Here is a 23,446-nt window from a genome sequence, read left to right as displayed (position 1 = left end):
GATGCCTAACCTAATTAAAATAAATAATCATCGCCACCTTAACTAACTCGTACGTCCTGATGAGGTTCGCCTCAACGCGACAATAATTACACGTCCACCCTCGCGCATACCTTCGAGGATCGTGTTGCCTTAATGCTAATGCATAAAATAAATAATCAAAGATAATATACATAAAGACAAGAATATATACACTTAAATGTTAATAAAACCACATACGATATCTCTACTACATCTACTAAACTACCATGTCCATGAAGTAAACATCTAACTTATTAATATCACGTCATATGTCCTCGAAGCTATACTCGTGGTAAGCTTCATGCACGCCTCGATCACGTCGCCGTCATACCGACTAAAAACCCTAATGATTGACATAGATTTTGAATATGACATCCGAAACGTAACGATAATCGATAGGACAACTGTGGCCCACATCTTATTGCAATTAATTGTTATCCGCCTTACCATCTTAGCCTACACTTACATAACAACATTACGATCCCAGCATTCACTCATGTAAGAGCATTATAACCTTAACATCATCTTATACTAGGGCATTACAATTTCAGTATTCGCTTATATACAAGTGATACACCTCCTTTTGCTTTATCTAACTTCACACTGGCATAAAGCAATTAAATAATACGTTCCATGTGGCGATATCAAGATAAACCTTCATTGTCAACTCCCATCTTATTAAATAATCCACACAACACAACACTTTTTCATTATTTCAACCACTAAATTATATGTGAGCTAACCCACACATCGATGGCACATCACGATATCATAATAACTATTACCACCACATGCACTTAATACACTTGAATTATTCATCTACATAATGACCACCATCACCGCCGGTACTTAATATATCTGACACTCACACCATTATCATTATTACCATTATTATTATTATTATTATTATTATTATTATTATTATTATTATTATTATCTCACGTTGATTCATACCAGTGTCATTACTCACAACATTACTACATTTGTATCACTTACCTGCAATACCAAGGTTAGCTTCGCGATAAATATGCTGATTCTATGTTGATGTTGTTACATATGTATACATAGGCTCACGTTTTCCAGTAATTACGGCACTATAATATAATATAAGCGATATCGAAGTCATCCACTAACATAACCGTTCATTCTCTCGCATGGTATCGTATCATTTCGAATGCCGAGTCGCCTAACGCATATAAGAATTCCTATATTCCAAATAACATAATATCATGCCGCTCGAGATGTAATTACTATTACGTTTTGGCGAACTACTTCAGGACATTTACTACATATACACTACTACTACCTACATTAAATAAACTAGTAACTAAAATAAAATACAGATGAATGTTGCATCAAATAAAATGCACACAATAAAAAGACATCCTTATAATGGAAAGCAGTTACTGACTTGAATAGCCAGGGTTATATGAATCACTGGCTTAAGTTATCCATCCCGGTAGCCACTCCACCGTTTCAGCTGGACCTACTTGTACATAATTTAGCACTCCATATTCTCCTTTGATTTAGTACTTCCTTTTAGACTCATGCAGATTACACCTGAAAAAGGTTAATATTAGGTCTTTGACAACACACAGAGCCACTAGTAAATCAATTATGCATTTACTTCTAATTATACGAAGTTATTTACGATACGGACAGTCTCTGTTATATATCGTGTTGCTCCTTCTGTAATGGCTTGGCCTTTATACAATCATAAGTGTATCACCGTTATTTTAGGCCGGGTGCATTTGCTTAACTGCATATATATATTCCCTATTAATTTCCTTTGCATACAATTTCTAATTTTTACGTATCATTTCCATACTACCATCACATTGACAATAACTAACAAGAATACTTTTAACGTTTTACACAAGTCATAGAATAACAAAATTAGCTACTAGATATGGAACTCTATCTTAGGTGTTTACTTACATCTACTGACATCTAGATGTCGCTACCGTTCTTATTAGCAAATATCGATATTTTATACTCCGTAACATTACCCTATGTGTTCAATCTTTGGTTTCGTCTTGTTTTCATACATTCTACATTTTACATTCGACTTAATTTTAACAGTATTTACACATATATACACGTTTTCTCCGCTTAGAGATGAAAGTAAAGTGCTTTCTTCACAATCACTTCATTGTGTATTCGACATTTGTAAACCAGTCCTCGCCTAAACTGCCCTGGCGCCATGTTTCTGGACCTCGTGCTAGTTGGTTTTGTTCGCGCTGTAGCATATGTCACACATGAAAACGGCACAGTACGTCGAGAGTAGAGTAATGATTGTGAGAAACAGGTATAATTACAGCGATGTATAGTTAATAATGAAAGAACTCCAATTGAAGGAAGCAGCGTAAAGATCAAGAAAAATGCAAGAAAGGGAAAGGAAACAAGGATCAAAACTAGAGAAAAGATTCTCTTTGCCAGGTTGCTAATTACTAAAGAACTTCCTCAAGTACAGAGCTGGTAACAGATGTCGCAAGCGGGCTACGTAAGTGATCCAGATTAAAGTTCTCATTGTCCAAAGTATAGTCTGTTAAATAAAGAATGAAGTCTGCATATTTAACTTTTAATACCAGTATAAGCTGGCAAGTACGTAAGAGGCCAGATAGCCCAATGAAGAATCAAAAGTCCAAATAACATATAGGTCTTGCTTACCAAGCTGTCTTCAGCCGGTTTTAGGCCAAGATGGTAATGACCTTTCATAAGACGGCACAGATGTTCGGTGCTCCACCACTCCGTTGTGACGACAGACCCATTTGGGAGAGGTGGAGCCCGAGAATATAAAGCGCGATGGAAAAGTTTAGATGTTTAAGATAAGAGAAAGGCAGCATTTTCTAGAAATGATGTCACGATCACATGTCCGTAGGTGTAGCGCAGGCACGCACGGCATAGGAAGAGAAGGCCGCAGGGTCTTGAGAGTGATGACGTCACAGTCACGTCCAGCGGAGTAGATGACAGCAGGCGAGCACTGCAGTAGATAGTGAAAGGCCGCAGCAGAGCGATCGAAGAGAAATACAGCGGCAGAAGGTAGGAGTAAGACGACAGTATGTAGTGGAGAGATTGTAACACTGTATAGCCTATATATAAGACTTTTTACAATTATATCTCAACCCTGAGAAGAGAAAATGTAATGTTGCAAAAGTGCGTAATTCAAAATTCCAGATAAACAGATCTATCGCTTGCGCTGGAGTAGACAGGTTCCGGATAAAGGCGTGTAACGCTTGGCTAAGATTAATGGATGATCCATCTTCAGGGTGGGAGAGGATAAATTCTTAGGAGAATAATGGACTTAGGGGAACCTAAGTGACAATGGTCTCGGTCAGTTTTTCATGATTTCTTGGTAAGTTGATTTCATTTATGTACAGGCTGAATACTGAACGGCATACATCTATAATTAATATGAGTGTGTGAATATTCTGATTTTTAAGAAAGTAAAAGAAATTTACAATGGAGATGAAGTAGGGAATATACGAGTTCTTAAATTTGTTTTTACTTTTCATTTGTTTATTTTGGTAGCATATGGTACATCTTTCGTATAACAATAGTTTCTCTTGAGAATCATGTAACATTCTGGCTTTAAAAATGTTTTCAGGGTAAACATCATCCTACGCCTCATCCAAGCAAAAAGAACAAGAAGAAGTTGGATGAATCTCCAGCAGTCGAGTCCCCCAAACCAGACCAGTCTCCTACATTAGTCAAAAAGACCCTCCAAGGTGGAGTTAACATCCATGATATCAAGGTTGGAAATGGACCTGTAGCAAAGTCTGGCAAGAGAGTGAGTAAATTCTAGAGCATTTTACAATTCTGTTTAGGAAAAATTTATATAGTAATACCGATAGAATTTTATTGTTCTGAAATTTTTATTACTCGGCTGATATTTATTTTTCAGTACCCAGATAAGTTATTTTTGTCATTGGCTCACTGTAAGAACACCTGTGTGGTAATCACAGAATTCAATAGGGTAAAATTGAGACTTAAGTGTAGGATCATTGATGAAGATTGCTAATATCTCAGTACAGTGGAACCTCGATTATCCGTTCCGGGAACCTACGTCTTCCTGGATCATGCATTCAAATTATGTGGGCCTGCGAGCATTGTAATAGAATCACGCATTATCTGTTCCTAGAAGAAACCGTCCAGAAATTTCATTCCCATCAACGCTAAATCCTCGATCAAGCGTTTTTCAATAAACTGTATCTCAGGATAGGATTCGTGGTATTGTTTAGAGAATCTCGGAAATTATAAAGTGGAGAATGGCCACAATAATTGTAAGGAGATCCAGAGCATTTCGGCAGTTCTACTTTAAGAGGGAACGAGTTTCGTCAAATGTTTCTCAACACAAATCTTAAACAAATCTAGTACGGTATTTTAATATTGTATACGATTGTGTTATAGAGACCAGAACAGACTATACTGAAATTCAAGTTAAGAGCTTAGGAAAAGTATCCATCCGCATGTGAGCACGTCCCCTGTTCCCCCTTCCCGTCTCGTCCTGGTTCTCCATCTCCGCCATAACCAGCTTATCATTAACGCCGTGCGTCCATCTGACAAGTACAGTACTTCATTCTGAAATAGTGAAGCATCAAACGAAATCACTGCCTTTCACATAGCTGTACTTTGATTACGTACCATACCTATGTATTCCTTCATTGACCATATAAAACCTACAGATTACTGACGAATTCCGAGGCAAGAGAAGCAAGAATTATTTTTGTTTCATAATGCGATTTGTGTGAGGCACATGGAGACTTACAACATACGTATACGATTCCGCTCTCTTGCAACGACTGTCAGTGGCAGTTTATCATAGTTAAAAAAGCTTAAAAACCCACCGGTGAGTGGGATTGCAAAATACAATGCTTCCAGGAATGTTGTAAATATTATAGTCTCGTCATTCGGAAGGTAAAAACGAACTCATGATCCTCTCATGACAACATTTCTGTAGGTAGAGTGCGGTTGCGAATATAAAGTACACATTATTATTATTATTATTATTATTATTATTATTATTATTATCATCATCGAATACGCCAAAGATCCTATTCTCATACCGTGTTAAGGCCCTTCCTGTTTTATTTACGGCGAGTGCTGAGCTGACACATCATTCTTTCCCTGGAGACTTGGATTTTCCATTCCAAGCGAGCGGCGTAAACACTGTACACAGAAACGCGAATCAGCTGCGCGGACTTTTTCACGTCTTCCACAGTCCACAGTGGATTCTAATCTCGTAGGCTACTGTAAACGTTTAAAACAATTTGGTTTGGATATTCTACTTTATTTTCCTCTACTTTTGTTAGCTTTAAAGTATTTCACAGGGAACTCAAGCGTCAGAGCTTGCTCACAGCTGGCAGCCATTATGAATACTGAACAGTGAACACGCTGTTGCAGCCAGTAGCCCAGTATTGCCAACAGTTTTCTTGGATTCATCTTCAACGTTCCACCTATTATGCGAACTTATCAACAGTGGAATGAACTCGAACAAACTTACTAAGTACACAGTGCAATAAGATATCAATATCACATTAAATTATTATTATTTTGCTACATACACCACTGAGAATAATAACTATTCACAGCCATCTACGTATGAAATATAAGAGTTGGTAACGAACCCGAATAACATACAACCTGTGACATATTTTCCATATTTACACAGGGCAAAAATTTTAATTCATCAAGTCAGTTCACCAGAATATCTAACCAAACTGAAGGAAGCTCCTGACTTCAGGAACAAGTAACAAACTAGGGAACTATTTGGCGCTGCGGAAGCCTTTTCACCGACCAGAAGTCTGACTAACATCAAAGGGACCGCTAAGGTCTTAAGTTGACTCTCAGTATAGTGCTGACATATGCAGCGAGCGCGCTTTAGTGCCGAGCCCAAGGTCACGAATAACTGTAATTTCAGAAGTGTTGATAGTAATTTATTTTATTTTCTCTTTCCAATTTGATTTTATTGGATTAGTGATGGGCAGAATTCGATATACCGGTAATGAATTCGAGAACTTCTGATAATTGATACCTTCAAAACCATGTTCTCGAGTTCAACATAACCTTTAAAAACCGGTGTAGGCCTAATTTACGCGATTTACATGATTTCGCCATCATGTTGAGCACTTTTTTGTCTGATGTGCTTTAGTTTATTAGATGAGAGAATTAAAAACTACTTGTGGTCGATTGTCGTTTGGCTTGGCGTTATTAGATTTTTCAAAGAGTTTGGCTAATCAAAATTGCTGAACTGAAATAACTTTTCGCGGGAAACTGACAGTTTCACCTGTAAAACTGAACATAAATTATCGACATTTTGAACTTGCCGGTAATTAATGTTTGATGCCGGTTTCGCGGTCTTGCTTGCCTGCCTCTCATCCGGAGGCATTTTTACCCTGGATATAAGGGCATGTTCCAGGTCCACTCAGCCTGCGTGGTTACCTTTAATTGAGAAGCTATCTAATGGTGAGATGGCGACCTCGGTCTAGAGAGCCAGGAATAACGGCCGAGATGATTTGTCACACTGACCATGCGTCACCTCGTAATCTGCAGGCCCTCGAGCTGAGCAGCAGTTGCTTGGCAGGCAAAGGCCCATTGGGGCTGTAGTTTGGTTTGGTTTAGGAGTGTAGTATGATTATAATTATACATATTCATTTTTGTGATGTTTAGCCAGTTTTCCCATGTTGTACGTTTTATTGAAATGGTCCCTCCAAAAACGGAGAATCGAGGTTCCACTGTATTGCATATTATAAACGGACAGTAAAATGTCATTGTAACAAATGCTATTTTAACAAAATGTTCAGAATAGCAAAATTATTTTTAGGCTCCTTCCCTATTCCCTATTAAATGTGTGTTAAAATATCTCATTGTGACGAATTTCAAACTTTCAGTATAACCGAGTAAAATATAGCCTTTTTGCTTATGCTAAAATCTTTTTTCTTCAAAATATAGTTAAAATTCATCGGCTATATTTCGCACATCATGTCTATATACTGCTAATACCAGGCGGCACACACTATACAACACACAGGCGAAACTACCTGATTATAAATCAGGGGAAGGTAAGCAAACACATCACCATTCTGACGAGCCTGTTGGCTTAACCAACAGCACGTGATGATTATCTTATTCAGTTTCGGTATACTGGTACTGAACATAATTGTTATATTTTTTTATACAAAAAAGCAAATTAAAGCCAATTTCTATTAATAAAAATATCTTCAGATATTGGGACGCCTGGATTGGATTATAGGATATGGTTCAGGTAGCCATTTTCCATACACGTACACGATTGGTTGAGCTGAATATTGATTTCTAAGTAACCAATACATATGAAGTAACGCTATTGGCTGAGTAAGAACACCGTATTTGCAATCAACACATGAACGTTACTGTTTCACATCTCTACCTCCAGTACTGCATTTTGTTTATTCGAGTCTCGTGACACATTTGTTGTTTATCTTTCATTCGTGAAGCAACGTGTATTAGTGTGCCAGTCAGTTCTTTCACTTATATGGATCAAAAGAAGCAAAAGCAGTTTTCTTTAAAAGAAAAATGTGAAATACTTTGGGAAGTGGAGAAAGAAGGAAAGAAAGGAGAAATAGCGAATAAGTAGTGCATCAGCCTTTCAACACTATCTACTTTTCTCCAACAGAAAAATAAGATAGAGCAGAATATTGATGCTGATGTCCTTGGCCCACAACGAAAGAATGAGGACTTATGAGACTTATGAAGTGGACAAAAACATTTATACGTGGCTTGTCGAAATGCGGACCAGAAACATTCCTGTTAATGGGCCACTGTTACGCGAGCATGCACGTTCGCTTGGATTTCTGGAATGTATGGGGAGTACTGGTTGGTATCATAAGTTCTGGGAAAGATATGGCATTTCCCACAAGGTTGTAAATCTTGAAACAAACAGTGTCCCTAAGGAAGTTTCATCTTCATGGCAGATGGAGACTCTTATCAATTGCCTCGAAAGAATATTTGCTGGCAGATATTTATAAGGCAGACGAGACTGCATTATTCTACAAATTAATGGCGAACAAAAGCCTTGAGTTCAAGGGAAATAAGTGTTTTGGGGGCAAAAGCTCAAAAGAACGGATAGCGGCTCTCTTGTGCACCATCTCCGCAGGAACTGATAAACTGAAACCTCTCATAATTGGGAAGTTTGGAAAGCCAAGGTGCTTTGAGGGTGTTCAACATCTGCCCTCTGAATATAGGCACAGCAACAAGGCATGGATGACATCAGTGATCTGCGAAGAGTGGTTGTTGTGCCTGGAACGTTGGATGTAGGCCGAAAAGAGAATTCTTCTCATCTTAGACACTTGCTCCTCTCACGATTGCATACCTCACCATTAGGAGCATGTGAAAGTTTTATTTTTGCCTCCAAATACTACCTCAGTTTTGCAGCCACTGGATCAGAGGCTAAAACGTAAACATTTATTATCTATATTTGAATTTATTGTATTAAGTTTATTTGGTTTACTTTTCATATATTTAATTTTCTAACACTATGAGCCCGGACGTTTCAAGATGGCGTCCCTACCCTGTGCCTGCATAATTTAGACTCTCAGAAAAAGAATCACAGTTTTGTCAGTTTTCGCATTATAAATTAACAAATTTATATAAGTATTGTACAAAGAGTGGGCCATCCCACGAAATCAAATAAAAAATGCTTACCTTCAGCATTGGACAGAAACTTAGGCTACAATATTGGTCCATTCTTTTATCCTTCTTCTCGCACTTGAATTTCTAATTCACTAGAAAAGTTCGATAGTTTTTAGTCACTGAATAACAGAATTACACATTGTTATTCCCAATGCTTAGCTTTGGTATGGTAACACTCAAAACATTTTCCTATGCAAAGACCTACGTCACATTTACGACAATATATGGTTGTAATTTTCTTCACAGCATGACCAGTGTTATGTTTGGACATGTCGTAGCAAACCTTGCATGTACGCTGCGCGTGTCCTTCCTTCTTCGCGCCTACTGCAGGTATTCTGTCGGGAGAATGATCTCTACCTACTAGCCTTCCCGAAGTTGATGCTCGTGTATCTTCAGTAATGTCGGCCCCAACACTACTCACCAAATCATCCACTAAACGTTCACAAAATTTTGAAAGGAGAAGTTTTTGTGAAGAAGCCTTACGGTACAGTATATAGGCATTCACTATGGCAAGATCAAACAGATGGAAGAATAATTTTTTCCACCACTTGATCGATTTCCTTGTGAATGCATAATATGCCAACAATTGGTTGGACTTATCAACACCAATATTGAGTTTGTTATAGTCTACTACTGTTGATGGTTTGGATTTCTCGTGGCTACCTCTTGCTGCAGGTACTTCAATCATGTCATCATGTGCAGTGCTCAGCATGTACACGTCTCGAACATCTCGCCACTTTATTGCTAGAAGGTGTTCTTTCTGCAATGACATTTTTTCACCCTTTTTCATTTTTTTCGCGAACTCTGATTTTGGCATTCCTTTCCGATTAGGCTTCACGGTGCCAGCTGCTTTAGTCTGACAGCCCCACAGATGGTCATAATTATACAGTATAAATGATTGCAGACTGTTGCCTCACTACACTTTCATTCTAAATCTGTGAAGTCATATAATCCATCATTAGAACACACGCACATAAATTTGAGCTTATCTAACCGGAGCGCGCGAGGAGTACGTATGTCAGCAATTACGTAAGATCTGAGCGCACGTGGCTACGAAACATCGTCCCTAAGTTGCACCACCAATCACAATTGATCGACAACACCACCTAACGTTAGTAAAGGAAATCGACAACATGTCAAAGCAAAAACTAATTCGATAACGTGAATAGCTTTCGAGTGGCTGAATTTCAAAGATCGTGGTAGTAGTATTACTAACAACGGCACTCGGGCGCTCACCACGTGGTAGTAATATTACTGCCGGGGGGCGCACAGTGCTAAATTACGAACTTCATTTCAGTATGTTTTTTTAAACATTTATGGTATGTGGTTGTGTGGTCCAGCGTATGCTATGTAACATTGCCTCAGAGGGAGAAACACTAATGTCAACTTTATATATAGCAATGCAGGTGTAGAGTGCTGCATTGAGATCACTGAAAGAAGAGGTAATCAGGAACTACTTTAGAAAAGCTGGAGTGGGTTATGGAGAAGACATCGCAGAAAGTGAAGAGCTGGATGCAGAAACTGAACTTCGAAGCATTTGTGTAAAAAGTTGTATGTCCCAACACGTGTAAATCTTACTGGTTGTCAACTTTGACTGTGATGTGTTATTGGAAAAGGGAATCGCTGAAGAAGAGATTGTGGCAGATAATATAAGTGATAGGAATCCGTGTGATGAGGTGGAAGAGAAAGATGTACCTCTGAAGTCTTCAACAGATTGTGCAAACAAGCATGGCACGTAGTCTTCAGGATTTTCTTCTTTCACAAAATGATGTGTCGGAATCTGTGTTAAATTCAATTGCAATGGTTGCTGACTACATTGGATATTAGTTCGTGTCTGGGAGTGTTCACAAGAAAATCGCATACTTTCTCAAACACTAAAGTCAAGGACATAATGTACTGGTAAAGGGTAGAATTTGAGATGCTGAAAATTTCCTGCAAGTACTGTACTTTATATCATTACTTCATGTGTATATATACAGTAGAAGTCTGTTGTAGCGAGAACTTACTCGCTACATCGGATTGACGTACCCAATTTTCCTTAAATTTCAGAAAAGATACGCAAAAAACGAAATACTTCACCATGCACTTATCATGGAAACATATTGTACATCCTGGTAAAATACACTCTGCTCCAAAAAAATATCCCCACCTGCATGTTTTAAGGAAAACATGCTTTAAGAGTGTATTGAGAAAGAATGTGAATGTGTTATTTCAGAATAGCAAATATACAGAATTTCTACAATGTATGTGACATGCTTCAGTACTTTGTGTGACCACCTTTAGCCTTTTGGAGGGGTTGTACTCTTTGTGGCATTGACTGAACAAGTTTTTCGCAAGTAGCAGGCTCAATTTCATGATACCACCCTTCAACACTTTTATCAATTAATTCTTTGCTGGTAGTGTAACAATGTTTCCTGAGTTTTTCAGACATAATAGCCCATAAATTCTCAATGGGGTTCATATCGGTTGAATTTTGGGCCCACCGTAATCGCTGAATGCCGAGATCTGAGACACATTGCTGGACAACCCTGGATCGGTGACAACTGGCGTTGTCGTCTTGTAAAATGAACGGTCCAAGGTTTGCACCACTAAAATAGTCCCTATCAGTATTCAAAACTTCCTTCTTAATGATGTCACACTATGCCGTTCCATTGATTGAACCCCTTTGGAAGTTATTGATTCCCACAGCATAACACTTTCACTAAATTTCTTAGTTTCCACAACACATTCCTTCTTTAACTTCTCTCCGGGCTCCATCCACACTTTTACACCACCATCATTACCAAAGACATTAATTTTTTTTTCGTCTGAATCCTCAGTTGTCCAATGTTCATACATCTGAACATTTTTTCTGTCTTGGATATTCTTTTTTGTCAGGAGTGGCTTCTCTGCAGGCTTTTTCTTTTTAATGTTCATATCCGAGAGACGTCTTAACACTGTTTGGTGTGAAACGGAATGACCTAGATCATGTTGCAACTTGCACGAAAGCTGCCTGGAACTCAATATTCGTCCTTGTTTCGCCATTGCTTTCAGCGCCCAGCACAATCTTGGGCTGGCATTCCTCTTGCGACCACATTTTTGCCTCAAACTTGTCATCCCTGTCTCCTTTTGTTTCTTTAAAACATTACCCGCTGTTTTATGTCAATGAATAACCTCCTAGCAATTTCCCTGTTGGATATTCCTTGGGAACTGAATGCAAGAATCATACCATGCTTCCTTGGAGGTAGGTCTTTCTTCCGCCCCATAACCTTTAAAAAAAAAAAAAAAATATCAATCTTAAATTCTCTCAAAATACAGTAAGCTATGGGAACACAATTTTATCTATTGAGAAACAGAACAATAGCTCTCTAAAAACTTACCAGATTGGTTTCTGTTTTTACAATTCAGCTTACTGAAGAACTGATAAGAAGTCAGGCAGAAGTACAACTAGAGGTATATGGCGGGAATTTTGTGAACTTTAGCCATGTGCGTGCCATCTTGTGACCAAATATTGTAATGTCTCCTAGGCGCCATATTTGAATGTGCCTCGGAAGCTGGTACCGTAAATAGGCCAATATCAAGATAAATCTATCATGGGCTGAAGTAAACAACCTTGCACTGATATATGACCCCAAAGATAAGGAACGTTTCACTCTGGCCGTTGGAAATGTGACTACACACCAGACCTTTGCTTTGTTTCGCACAGTTTTATGTCACCATCTTGCCGTGTTAGGAGACAAGTGCTCAATAACTTCCCACACAGCCAACATAGACCCATAATCTACCAAATAGGAATTCAGATCCCAGTTATACAATCTATACCCAGACCTCACTGGAACTTTCAGAAAGCAGACTGGGTTGCTTATGCCAAGTCTACTGATGCCAACATCAGATGGATTAAACCTGTCCTGGAGAACTACATGAGGTTTGTAGGCTTAATAAAATCAGCAGCACCGAGCTCGATAGCTGCAGTCGCTTAAGTGCGGCCAGTATCCAGTATTCGGGAGTTAGTAGGTTTGAATCCCACTGTCAGCAGCCCTGAAAATGGTTTTCCGTAGTTTCCCATTTTCACACCAGGCAAATGCTGGGGCTGTACCTTAATTAAGGCCACGGCCGCTTCCCACTCCTAGCCCTTTCCTGCCCCATCGTCGCCATAAGACCTATCTGTGTCGGTGCGACGTTAATCAACTAGCAAAAAAAAAAAAAAATCAGTAGCAGCAAAAACATGTATTCCTAGAGGATTCCGTGAAGACTATATACCGGGATGGAGTTAAGAGTCCAGCAGACTGAGTAAGGAATTCGAAGAAGATAGCAGTCACAAGAAAGCAACAGATTTACTACAATCACTTGATCTTGCTTTAAAAGAGAAGTGGGTAAAGACTGTAAAAGACATGAATATTAAAAATTAAATAATTGAAGTTCGACCAATTCAATACATAAAAGAAAGAAATGTAGTAATTACATTCTTATTTAAATGGGACCGGTTTCGACCCTAGTCCAGGTCATCGTCAGCCGTCATGCGCTGCGGTCTCAAACGCCAAAGTAGAGTGGAGAATGTCTTGAAGGTCCAATATTTGTCTCGGTTGCGGGAAGTTAAGTACGTATATAAAAAATATACGACGCAAATCAGTATAATTGAATGAGAACTTGTGCTCCTGCTAAGTTCTTGGAAAACAGTTAACTTAAAAAAACAATTGTAAAGAGAAAAAAATGTAGTAAAAAGCGCAATATCGGAAAACAAATGAAAACTTATATGCACCGTGCGCTATTTTTTAAATTGAAAAAATTATTAGGACATGATTGAAGTAGTCGAAATTGGCGCAAGACAAGAGTTAAAATTTGAAAGAGGAGAACCGAAATGAAGGTCGATTGGGGTTTTTTTATAAATAGAGAAGGTAGAATAAATTAACAGAGGAAGAGTGATAGTGAAAAAAGAGAAAAAATAAAAGAGATTGAAGTTAGATGGTATTGGTATTGCGCCAACTTCGACTACTTCAATCATGTCCTAATAATTTTTTCAATTTAAAAAATAGCGCACTGTGCATATAAGTTTTCATTTGTTTTCCGATATTGCGCTTTTTACTACATTTTTTTCTCTTTACAATTGTTTTTTCAAGTCAACTGTTTTCCAAGAACTTAGCAGGAGCACAAGTTCTCGTTCAATTATACTGATTTGCGTCGTATATTTTTTATATACGTACTTAACTTCCCACAACCGAGACAAATATTGGACCTTCAAGACATTCTCCGCTCTACTTTGGCGTTTGAGACCGCAGCGCATGACGGCTGACGATGACCTGGACTAGGGTCGAAACCGGTCCCATTTAAATAAGAATGTAATTACTACATTTCTTTCTTTTATGTATTGAATTGGTTGAACTTCAATTATTTAATTTTTAATGTTAATAATTTCAATACGGAACAATGAAATTTTTATATTTAAAGACATGAATTTCACCCATTCTAGCAGAAAAGCATGGTCACTTATTCGGAAATTAGATTCCACATCCATACCACCAAAGCAACATTCCCAAATCAAGGTAGAAGCAATAGCAGATTGCCTCGTTTCTACCTCTAAAACAACAAGGAATAAACTGACCACAAAATGGGTTAAAACTGAGCTTAAACAGGCAAAACGAGAAACACAACCGAACACGACCTATTCACAACTTTTCACATCACAAAAGGTTGATGAGGGATTAAAATCACTCCGAAATGGCAAAGCTGCAGGACTAGATGGAATCTACCCAGAACTACTAAAAAGCTGTGGTCCAGCTATAAGAAGATGGCTCGCTGCATTCTTCAGCTCCATACTTCAGTCAGGAAGACTTCCCCCAATCTTCAAGAAGTCAAAAATTATTGCCCTTCTGAAACCAGGAAAGGATCCAACTCTCCCACAAAGCTATCGACCTATAGCTTTACTCTGCGTCACCTACAAGTTATTAAGAAGACTTATACTAAACCGAATAGCACCAGCCATCGAAGCATTCCTTCCAGTTGAGCAAGCAGGATTTCGACCCAGCCGTGCCTGCAGTGACCAAGTACTGTCCTTGACCACATATCTGGAGGTTGGTTTTGAGAAGAAATTGAAAAGCGTCTGTCTTCTTAGATCTTACTGCTGCATATGACACAGTCTAGAGGGAAGGTCTTATGCTTAAACTGATTAAAACTGTTCCTTGCTTAAAAATTACTACACTAATTGGCAGAATGTTAAGCAACCGACTATTTCAAGTTCACTCAGAACACAACATAAGCAAATTCCACAAAGTCAACAGTGGTCTGCCTCAAGGGTCGGTTCTATCTCCTACTCTCTTCAACTTATACATCGACGACCTGCCTGAAACAGTGTCCTGAAAGTTCATACATGCGGACGATATTTGCCTTACAATTCAACGACCCAACTTCGCAGAAGCTGAAATACTTCTTGACCAAGACCTTGAACTGTTGGATGACTACATTCCATCTGAACAACGCAGAAGCAAACTACCATCCAAGGGTCTTCTTCAAGGGTCATGAACTACAATATTGTGCCAATCCCAGTTACTTAGGAGTAACATTGGACAGGTCTCTTACGTACAAAAATCACCTGCAGAAAACCGCCAACAAACTAAAAAGTCGTAATAACATTCTCCAACGACTGGCTGGAACTTCTTGGGGAGCGGATGGAAACACATTAAGGACAACATCTCTGGCTTTGGTCTATTCTGCAGCAGAATACTGCTCTGGTGTCTGGCTTAACAGTGCTCGCACACAGCTAGTAGATTCACAACTTCGTCAAACCATGCGGATCATAACTGGTACACTTCGTGCTACACCGACCCAATGGTTACCTTTTCTCAGCAATACACTACCTCCACATATCAGGAGACAGAAGGCCCTTTTTCAGCTATGGACGAGAATGCTGAAGATTGAACGTCTACCTGTTCATGAGGATATCAGACAGAAATGCACATGCCTTAAATCTCGCCAGCCTGCTTGGAAGACTGCCGTGAAGATAACATCCAGTGACTTAACCCCACCTCTAAATAGTTAACAGAGTGGTCTTTATCCCCACCTCGGGCAATAGTGGATATTAATAACCCATCCACAAAACTAGCAGGCTTTGATCTGCCACGCTGCACCTGGAGTAGACTAAATCGCATGAGATGTGGAGTAGGTAGAACAGCATCTACTTTACACACCTGGGGCTGGTCAGTTTCTCCACACTGTGATTGTGGGGAGGTTCGACAAACAATGAAACATAGTGTAGGAATGTCCACTCCGTGCTTTCACTGGCAGCATGGAAGATCTCAACTCAGCAATACCTGAAGCAGTGAAGTGGGTGGCGGGTTCGGACATTTACATTTACTGAGATGTACGTCGCTCGCACTCAATGTGTATATATGAACTGTCCAGAGTTGATAGGTGGATAGTGTTGTAAATATATTGTTTTCTTGTTCTTTCAAACTCTGTAAATTGTTTTCTTTGACTGTATAGATATGATAATTTGTATTTACTTCGTACTCTTTTCTTTTCTAGTTGCTTTAAGTCGCACCGACACAGATAGGTCTGATGGCGACGATGGGACGGGAAAGGGCTAGGAGTGGGAAGGAATCGGCCGTGGCCTTAATTAAGGTACAGCCCCAGCATTTGCCTGGTGTGAAAATGGGAAACCACGGAAAACCATTTTCAGGGCTGCCGACAGTGGGGTTCGAACCTACTATCTCCCGAATACTGGATACTGGCCGCACTTACGCGACTTCAGCTATCGAGCTCGGTGTACTCATCTTTCACTGGTTGTGTAAATAGTTTATAGGTTGTCATTATCCATCATACGCCAAATAAATAAATAAATAAATTACTCCAATTAACATATCAAAACTGAGCTTTTAATAACAAATACCACTTAAAGTGTCTTAACTTCATAGGAAACTGATATCACAAACGGTAGTACCAATGCAAGTCTGTTAGCAAATGAGGTTGAAATTGAAATATTGGACCAGCATACGTAGTGAGGATATTTTTTTTGGACCAGAGTATAATATTTCCCTATAAATTTGAGGGAACAGCCTTTCTGAAATTTAACCCGATCTGGTAATAAACTAACTTCTGAAATCTGTGTTGCATACTGTCGTATCTTGAGATGTATCACATTTTTATTTATTTACTGTACCTAGTACTAAAATGAGCAGCCGGACTGAGTGGCTGACCTCAACTTGGTAGGTTCAATCCTGGCTCAATCCTGTGATATTTGAAGGTTCTGACAGGTGGCAGCCTTGTGTCTATAGATTTACTGTTAGGTAAAAGAATTCTTCCGGGACTAAATTTTGGCACGTTGGCGTCACTGAAAACCCGTAAAAGTAGTTAGTGGTACGTAAGGCCAATTACATAGTTATTACTGAAATCAGTTGTTTATTTCAGCCTTTAGTTTGACCGAGCTAACGAAAGCTATGTCACGTTATTTATGCACTTGTGAAGAGAATTATGAAGGCATGTTCTCTCTCGTTTCGAACTTGAATATTTTTCACCAGTCAATGGGGATTAATAATCAGCAGCGTGACATAGCTCGCTAGTGTGGATAGTGGATGTAGTGAGAAATCAATATGGATGATGGTGTTCAATTTTTTATTTTTTTGTTTACGTCGCACTGACACAGATGGGTCTTATGGCGACGATGGGACCGGAATAGGAAGGAAGCGGCCATGGCCTTAATTAAGGTACAGCCCCAGCATGCCTGGTGTGAAAATGGGGAAACCACGAAAAACCATCTTCAGGGCTGCCGACAGAGGGGTTTGAACACACTATCTCCCGGATGCGAGCTCACAGCTGTGACTTTGGCCTCCACCTTATGGAGTCCTCATTTTGGTAATACTTGGTCTTAGTTCAGACCAACTTGCTCTTGTCATCATGCTTATTTAAATCCTGTCAAATGCATTTTTTCCTAACTCTTGAAATTTTCATTCGCGTGCTGTTTTTTGCTTAATGGCACTTTACGATTTTGTCACGATATCTCACTGTTGTCTATAGTTGAACGTATAAGTTTCAACCTTAGCACCAATGCTACACGCTTATGATTTGGGTGTGTATCCTTTTCCTGAAGGATTTTTATAGTCTTTATTACTAAGCGATTTCGTAATTCTTATCCATACAGTACTGGCTTTCAGAAGACAAGTATAATTATGCCAAATTACTGGACTTCTCACAATTATGTTTCTAATCCATAAATAACCGCAAAATAAATTTCTAACTTCTGACTGGAATGCGAAGTACGAGCTTATGCGGGTTCACTGGGATATTCAGCAACCTCCCTGCTATCCAGCTGATTAAACTGAACTTTCATAAAGCTGACAGCTTGTTGTCCGCAGGTGTAATTTACCTTCTGAAATTCAGAAATTCAAACTCTTTTCATATCATCTTACATCTTTCCCCGACCTGCCTCCATTGATGAGGGCTCTTATCACTGTTGAAATTCGTGTTCCATGTAGAAGGGATGACAAAGAAAGTTTTCAGGTTTGGGAAAAATATGATCATACTAAGTGGTAATAGTGAAAATTTGTGAATGGATAAGTAAGGTATTTTTTATATTAAATTTGATGGAAATCGAACTCCTAATTTTACAAAATACAAGCGAGAAAATGTTTTAATGAGGAATGCACTTATAGGGTTTCACTTTAAAACAAATTAACAAGCTTTAAGTAATTGGTTTGGAGGAAGATTGTTGTACAGTGATAATATATCCTTGCCATTCTGTGAAAAAGAAGAGTGTTATCTATAATGTACTCACAGAGGCTGATTTGTAGATATTTGTATGATAAGTAGATTTCAGCTCTACCTGTTTCAGTACTTGTGGAATGATTTTATTTACCTGGTATTTTCTTTTAACATCAAACAAACTATGAATTTTCAGGTCACGGTCTACTATGTCGGACGTTTAAAGCAAAACAATAAGCAGTTCGATGCAACAACTCAAGGACCTGGTTTCAAGTTCCAGCTTGGTGGTGGCGAAGTAATCAAAGGCTGGGATATTGGAGTAGCAGGAATGAGGGTTGGTGGAAAGAGGAGAATAATCTGCCCTCCTCATATGGCGTAAGTATTGTTTCTGAGTAAGGGTCTTGAATAAATATGTACGGTGTATTATCTCAGTAAATGGAATTCAGAAGCTCGCTCTGTGGATCGTTGGTAGTTTCAGCATACCTGCCAACCCTTCCGATTTACCCGGAAACTTTCCGGTTTTTAACTCGTCTTCCGATTTTCCGATTTATTTTTACTTCTTCCGATTTTTTGCTAACATAACCTGTTCCGGCCTAGCTATGGCTAGACCACCTAGTTGCTCGCTACCACTTCCTAGGACAGATAGCAGCACCCTTCAGCACCCAGCCGGAAGTGGTGTGGATGGAAGGGGATGAGAGACTGTCATGCTTGGGTGCCTCGTGCGAGAGGACACGAGAACATGTGACTGACTGTTATCGAGGGCATCTGCCCATCAATACTCAGTATTATGTATTTATAATGTGTTATATAAGTGTCTTAAATGTAATAAATGTTAGTATTTAATCAAGTGAGTGAGTTTACGTTCAAAACATGGTCCAATTACCGAGCCGGATTATCTACACCACGAGGACCTCGTGAAAGCAGCGTGGCGTGTAGTATGGACGACTACTTTCTACAGTAACATGGAAATACTAGGAAGTTCACTTCAATGACATCATCTGGCAGTCCCAGGTTCGATGTTCCAGCACCAGAGGTAAACTAAACTGAAGGCAGGTCAGTACTATTCATTTAAGGCTCTCCTTTCTCCTTGTTATTGTCTTACCCCCTCCATCATGGAATCTTCAACAAGGCAAAAGCTTCTTAAGCAGAGGTCGCGATTTAAAGCGCAACTTACCCGCTCGGAAACATTCGTTGAAAATTTCATCGCTCAACAGCTTTCGAATTCGCATGAAATTAAACTGCGATACGAAGACATGAGTGCATTAATGTCGAAGTTTGATGACGTGCAGTCAGAATTAGAATTAGGAGACGCTGAAAACGAGCAAGCTCATGATCAGGCGCGTGCCGAATTCGAAACCAAATACTACAAGGTAAAGGGCGAAATGAGTAAAATAATAGCGAACCTTGAAGAGTCATCACGCGACACGGTAGATTCAGGAAGATCTCAGGTCAGCAGTGTCGCGAGTTTAAAGTTACCGGCTATTAACATTCCACATTTCGATGGAAAATACGAAAACTGGCTCTCATTCGCAGACAGTTTTCAAGTTATGATTCATAACAACAATAATCTGCCAAGTGTCCAGAAATTTCACTACTTAGCATCTGTTCTCAAGGGCCCAGCCAGCCAATTAATTCAAAATTTACCCATCACAGAGGCAAATTATGAGGTAGCGTGGAAAATGTTGAAGGACAGATTTGAGAACAAGAAACTAATAGCAGCTACTCATGTTAAGGCACTCTTAACTTTAAAATCAGTCTCCAGTGAAACAGCCACAGAACTGTTAAGGTACTCTAACACTTTTAATAGTCATTTGAATGCACTGAAGGCCCTAGAACTTAACATTCCATTGCATGAAGTTATTTTGACTCAACTGTATGCTCAAGGACTTGATGCTTGTACTAGACGAGACTGGGAATTATCACAAGCAGACACTCGGGTTCCATCACTTGATGACTTGCTGTCATTTGTTGAGCATAAACGGCAAGCTCTGGAGAACTTCCCTAGCTCACAGCACACTGCACCATCGCACAGACAACAAGCTGATAGAATTAAGCCTAAACCTCAAGGGGATACTCAACCACGTTACACTTACACCACTACCAGTCTCATAAAGTGTCCCTGCTGTCATGGTAATCACCCGATATTTAAATGTGAAGAGTTTGCAGCTCTGAGTGTGGAAGATAGACAAAGAAGGGTTAAAGAAATGGACTTATGTTTTAACTGTTTGCGTACACAGCATTCTGCCAAACAGTGCAAATCACGTGGTTGTAAATTATGTAGTAGGAAGCATCACACCTCATTACATAATCTATCAGGTAGAGAGGGAGGTACAGCCCATCAAACTGCATCCAACTCCTCTCACACATACTGCAATACAAAAGACCCTGTAGGGGTTCTGCTGTCCACTTCCATGGTCAAGGTACTAGATTCTAGGGGGCAAATGCAGGTCTGCCGGGCACTTCTTGACAGTGGCAGCCAGGTTAATCTTTGCACCGAAAGTCTAGCACAGCGATTAGGCCTTAAGAAAATGAAGAATCCCATACCAATCAGCGGCATAAATGATTCCATTTCTCAATCAAGGTACAGTGTTCAGTTAGAATTGCAATCCACTGTAAGTAACTTCACTGTGAGTATGACTTGCTCTGTCTTTCCACGTATCACAGGTAACATGCCCAGTAGTTACATTCAGCATGAGCATTGGAACTTGCCCACTGATTTGAAGCTCGCTGACCCCAAGTTCTTCCAGCCAGGTGACATTGAATTGTTAATAGGCGCAGAACATTTCTTTTCATTACTGAAACCTCGGCGCAGAACTCGATCACCAGATTATCCTATCCTTCAAGACACTGAACTAGGATGGATTATTGCTGGACACTACCATCGTAGGGAAGAGAAAAATCCTACTCTAACTACATGTTTCTTGAAGTCAGAGGACAGGTTAGACACCCAACTACAACGGTTCTGGGAAATAGAAGAGCTTACGTCACGAGTCATGACAAGAGAAGAGAGAGCCACAGAAAAACATTTTACAGAGAATACTACTAGGGATGCTACAGGTAGATTCATAGTTCGCTTACCCCTCAAGCAGAAACCTGAGGTTCTGGGAAACTCCTTCAATCATGCCATGTCAAGACTAACTCAATTAGAACGGCGTTTCAGCAGGCAGCCCTCACTTAAGCACGAGTACTCTAACTTTCTTCACGAGTATGAGGCGATGGGGCATATGGTTAAGGTGGATACATCTACTCAGTCAGGGAATGAAGATGGAAGCTATTATCTACCCCATCATCCAGTTTTTAAGCTTAGTAGCTCGACTACCAAAACTAGGGTAGTATTTGATGCATCTTCTAAAACTTCTAACAACATTTCATTGAATGACATATTAATGGTTGGAACGACAATACAACAGGATCTTTACTCTATCATTCTAAGATTCAGAATGCATACCTTTGCCTTCACCGCAGATATTGCTAAAATGTATCGGCAAGTCATGGTTCATGCAGATGATAGGAAACTTCAGCGGATTATCTGGAGGGAATCACCTAGGGACCCACCCTCTCACTATGAACTGACAACTGTAACATATGGTACAGCATCAGCACCCTTCCTAGCTACCAGATGCCTGCAGCAACTTGCTGAAGATGAAGAATCGAGGTTCCCCAGAGCAGCACAAGTTGTTCGCAGAGATTTTTATGTTGATGATTTATTAAGCGGCTGTGACGATATCCAGGATGCTCTTCAGTTGCAGTCTGAAATTATTAATTTACTAGAGAGTGGAGGATTTCACCTCAGAAAATGGTGTTCAAACCACCCAGCATTACTAGAAGCAGTTTCAGAAGAGGACAGGGAAACCCAGCTGCCTTTAAGTCTTGATGAAGGCACTAACGTGAAATCTTTAGGCCTATTATGGCATCCAGTTACTGATCATTTTCTCATTTGTGGCAATCTGTATTCAGACAGTCCCTATCATGCTGACTCTCATGTAACTAAACGAAAGGTCTTATCTGCTATTGCATCAATATTTGATCCACTTGGGTTGGTCAGCCCTTTGGTAATTTCTTACAAGGTTTTTATGCAGAAACTTTGGCTAGTCAATCTGAACTGGGATGACAGACTACCATCTCAACTAGTCAGAGAATGGGAAGAACTTCACTTTAAGCCACAGGCAGTAAGAGAATTTTATATTGAGCGGTTAGTCACATGTAAGGGACCCCCTGTTGATATACAAATTCATGGTTTTTCTGATGCTTCAGAACAAGCTTATGGAGCTTGTCTTTATGTACGGTCTGTCGACAAAGGGGGACAGACCTGTGTCAGATTATTATGTTCTAAATCCAGAGTAGCACCGGTGAAGAAACTGACACTACCAAGACTTGAACTGTGTGGAGCGCTACTACTTGCCCGACTACTCCACAAGACCCTTCCAGCTTTGTCTCTGCCAGTCAGCAAGCTGTACCTGTGGACAGACTCCACCATTGTATTAGCCTGGATCGCATCTCCTGCTACTCGCTGGAAAACATTTGTGGCCAACCGAGTCTCTTCAATTCAAGAATACACTCACAAGGCTGAATGGAGACATGTTCCTACCAGTTGTAATCCAGCAGATTTAATATCCAGAGGTGTTGCTCCAGAACAACTACGAGGTATGAACCTGTGGTGGCACGGACCATCCTGGTTAACTGAGCCCACTGAATCATGGCCAGACACAAGCTCAGCCCATGCAGAAGAGGAACTACCTGAGTCACGAAGCACACTTCCTGTAGTTATGTTGATAGGTACAAACTGGGATGAACTTATGCTGAAGTACTCGTCACTGTCCCGACTGACTCGAGTTACTGCATATTGTTGGCGATTTATTCACAATAGTGCCAATCCTCAAGACAAGAGGTTAGGGATATTAAGTACACAAGAGCTGCAGATGGCCTTGCACTCCTGTATCAAAATTGCACAGCAAGTGTGTTACGCTCAAGAGATAGCCAGTCTCAACTCTAAGTGTTGCATTTCAAGGAAAAGTAAAATTGCAGATTTACATCCTTTCTTAGATGATAAGGGAATGCTAAGGGTAGGAGGAAGACTAGTAAATTCAAA

At 39.7% G+C, this 23,446-nt stretch overlaps 1 protein-coding gene across 1 annotated transcript in view; it reads left to right on the top strand.

Moving 5' to 3' along the window:
• The window catches only part of Fkbp39 (FK506-binding protein 39kD), a 234,199-nt gene that overhangs the window by 152,168 nt on the left and 58,585 nt on the right, over positions 1-23,446 (top strand). The window contains exons 7-8 of the mRNA XM_067138391.2: positions 3,626-3,808; positions 18,554-18,732. Coding sequence (XP_066994492.2) covers positions 3,626-3,808; positions 18,554-18,732 — 362 coding nt within the window. The remainder of the gene's footprint in view (positions 1-3,625; positions 3,809-18,553; positions 18,733-23,446) is intronic.

Source organism: Anabrus simplex, chromosome 1, assembly GCF_040414725.1.
Source record: "Anabrus simplex isolate iqAnaSimp1 chromosome 1, ASM4041472v1, whole genome shotgun sequence".
In the NCBI taxonomy this organism is placed as follows: domain Eukaryota; kingdom Metazoa; phylum Arthropoda; class Insecta; order Orthoptera; family Tettigoniidae; genus Anabrus; species Anabrus simplex.
This window is presented reverse-complemented; position numbering and strand designations above follow the sequence as displayed.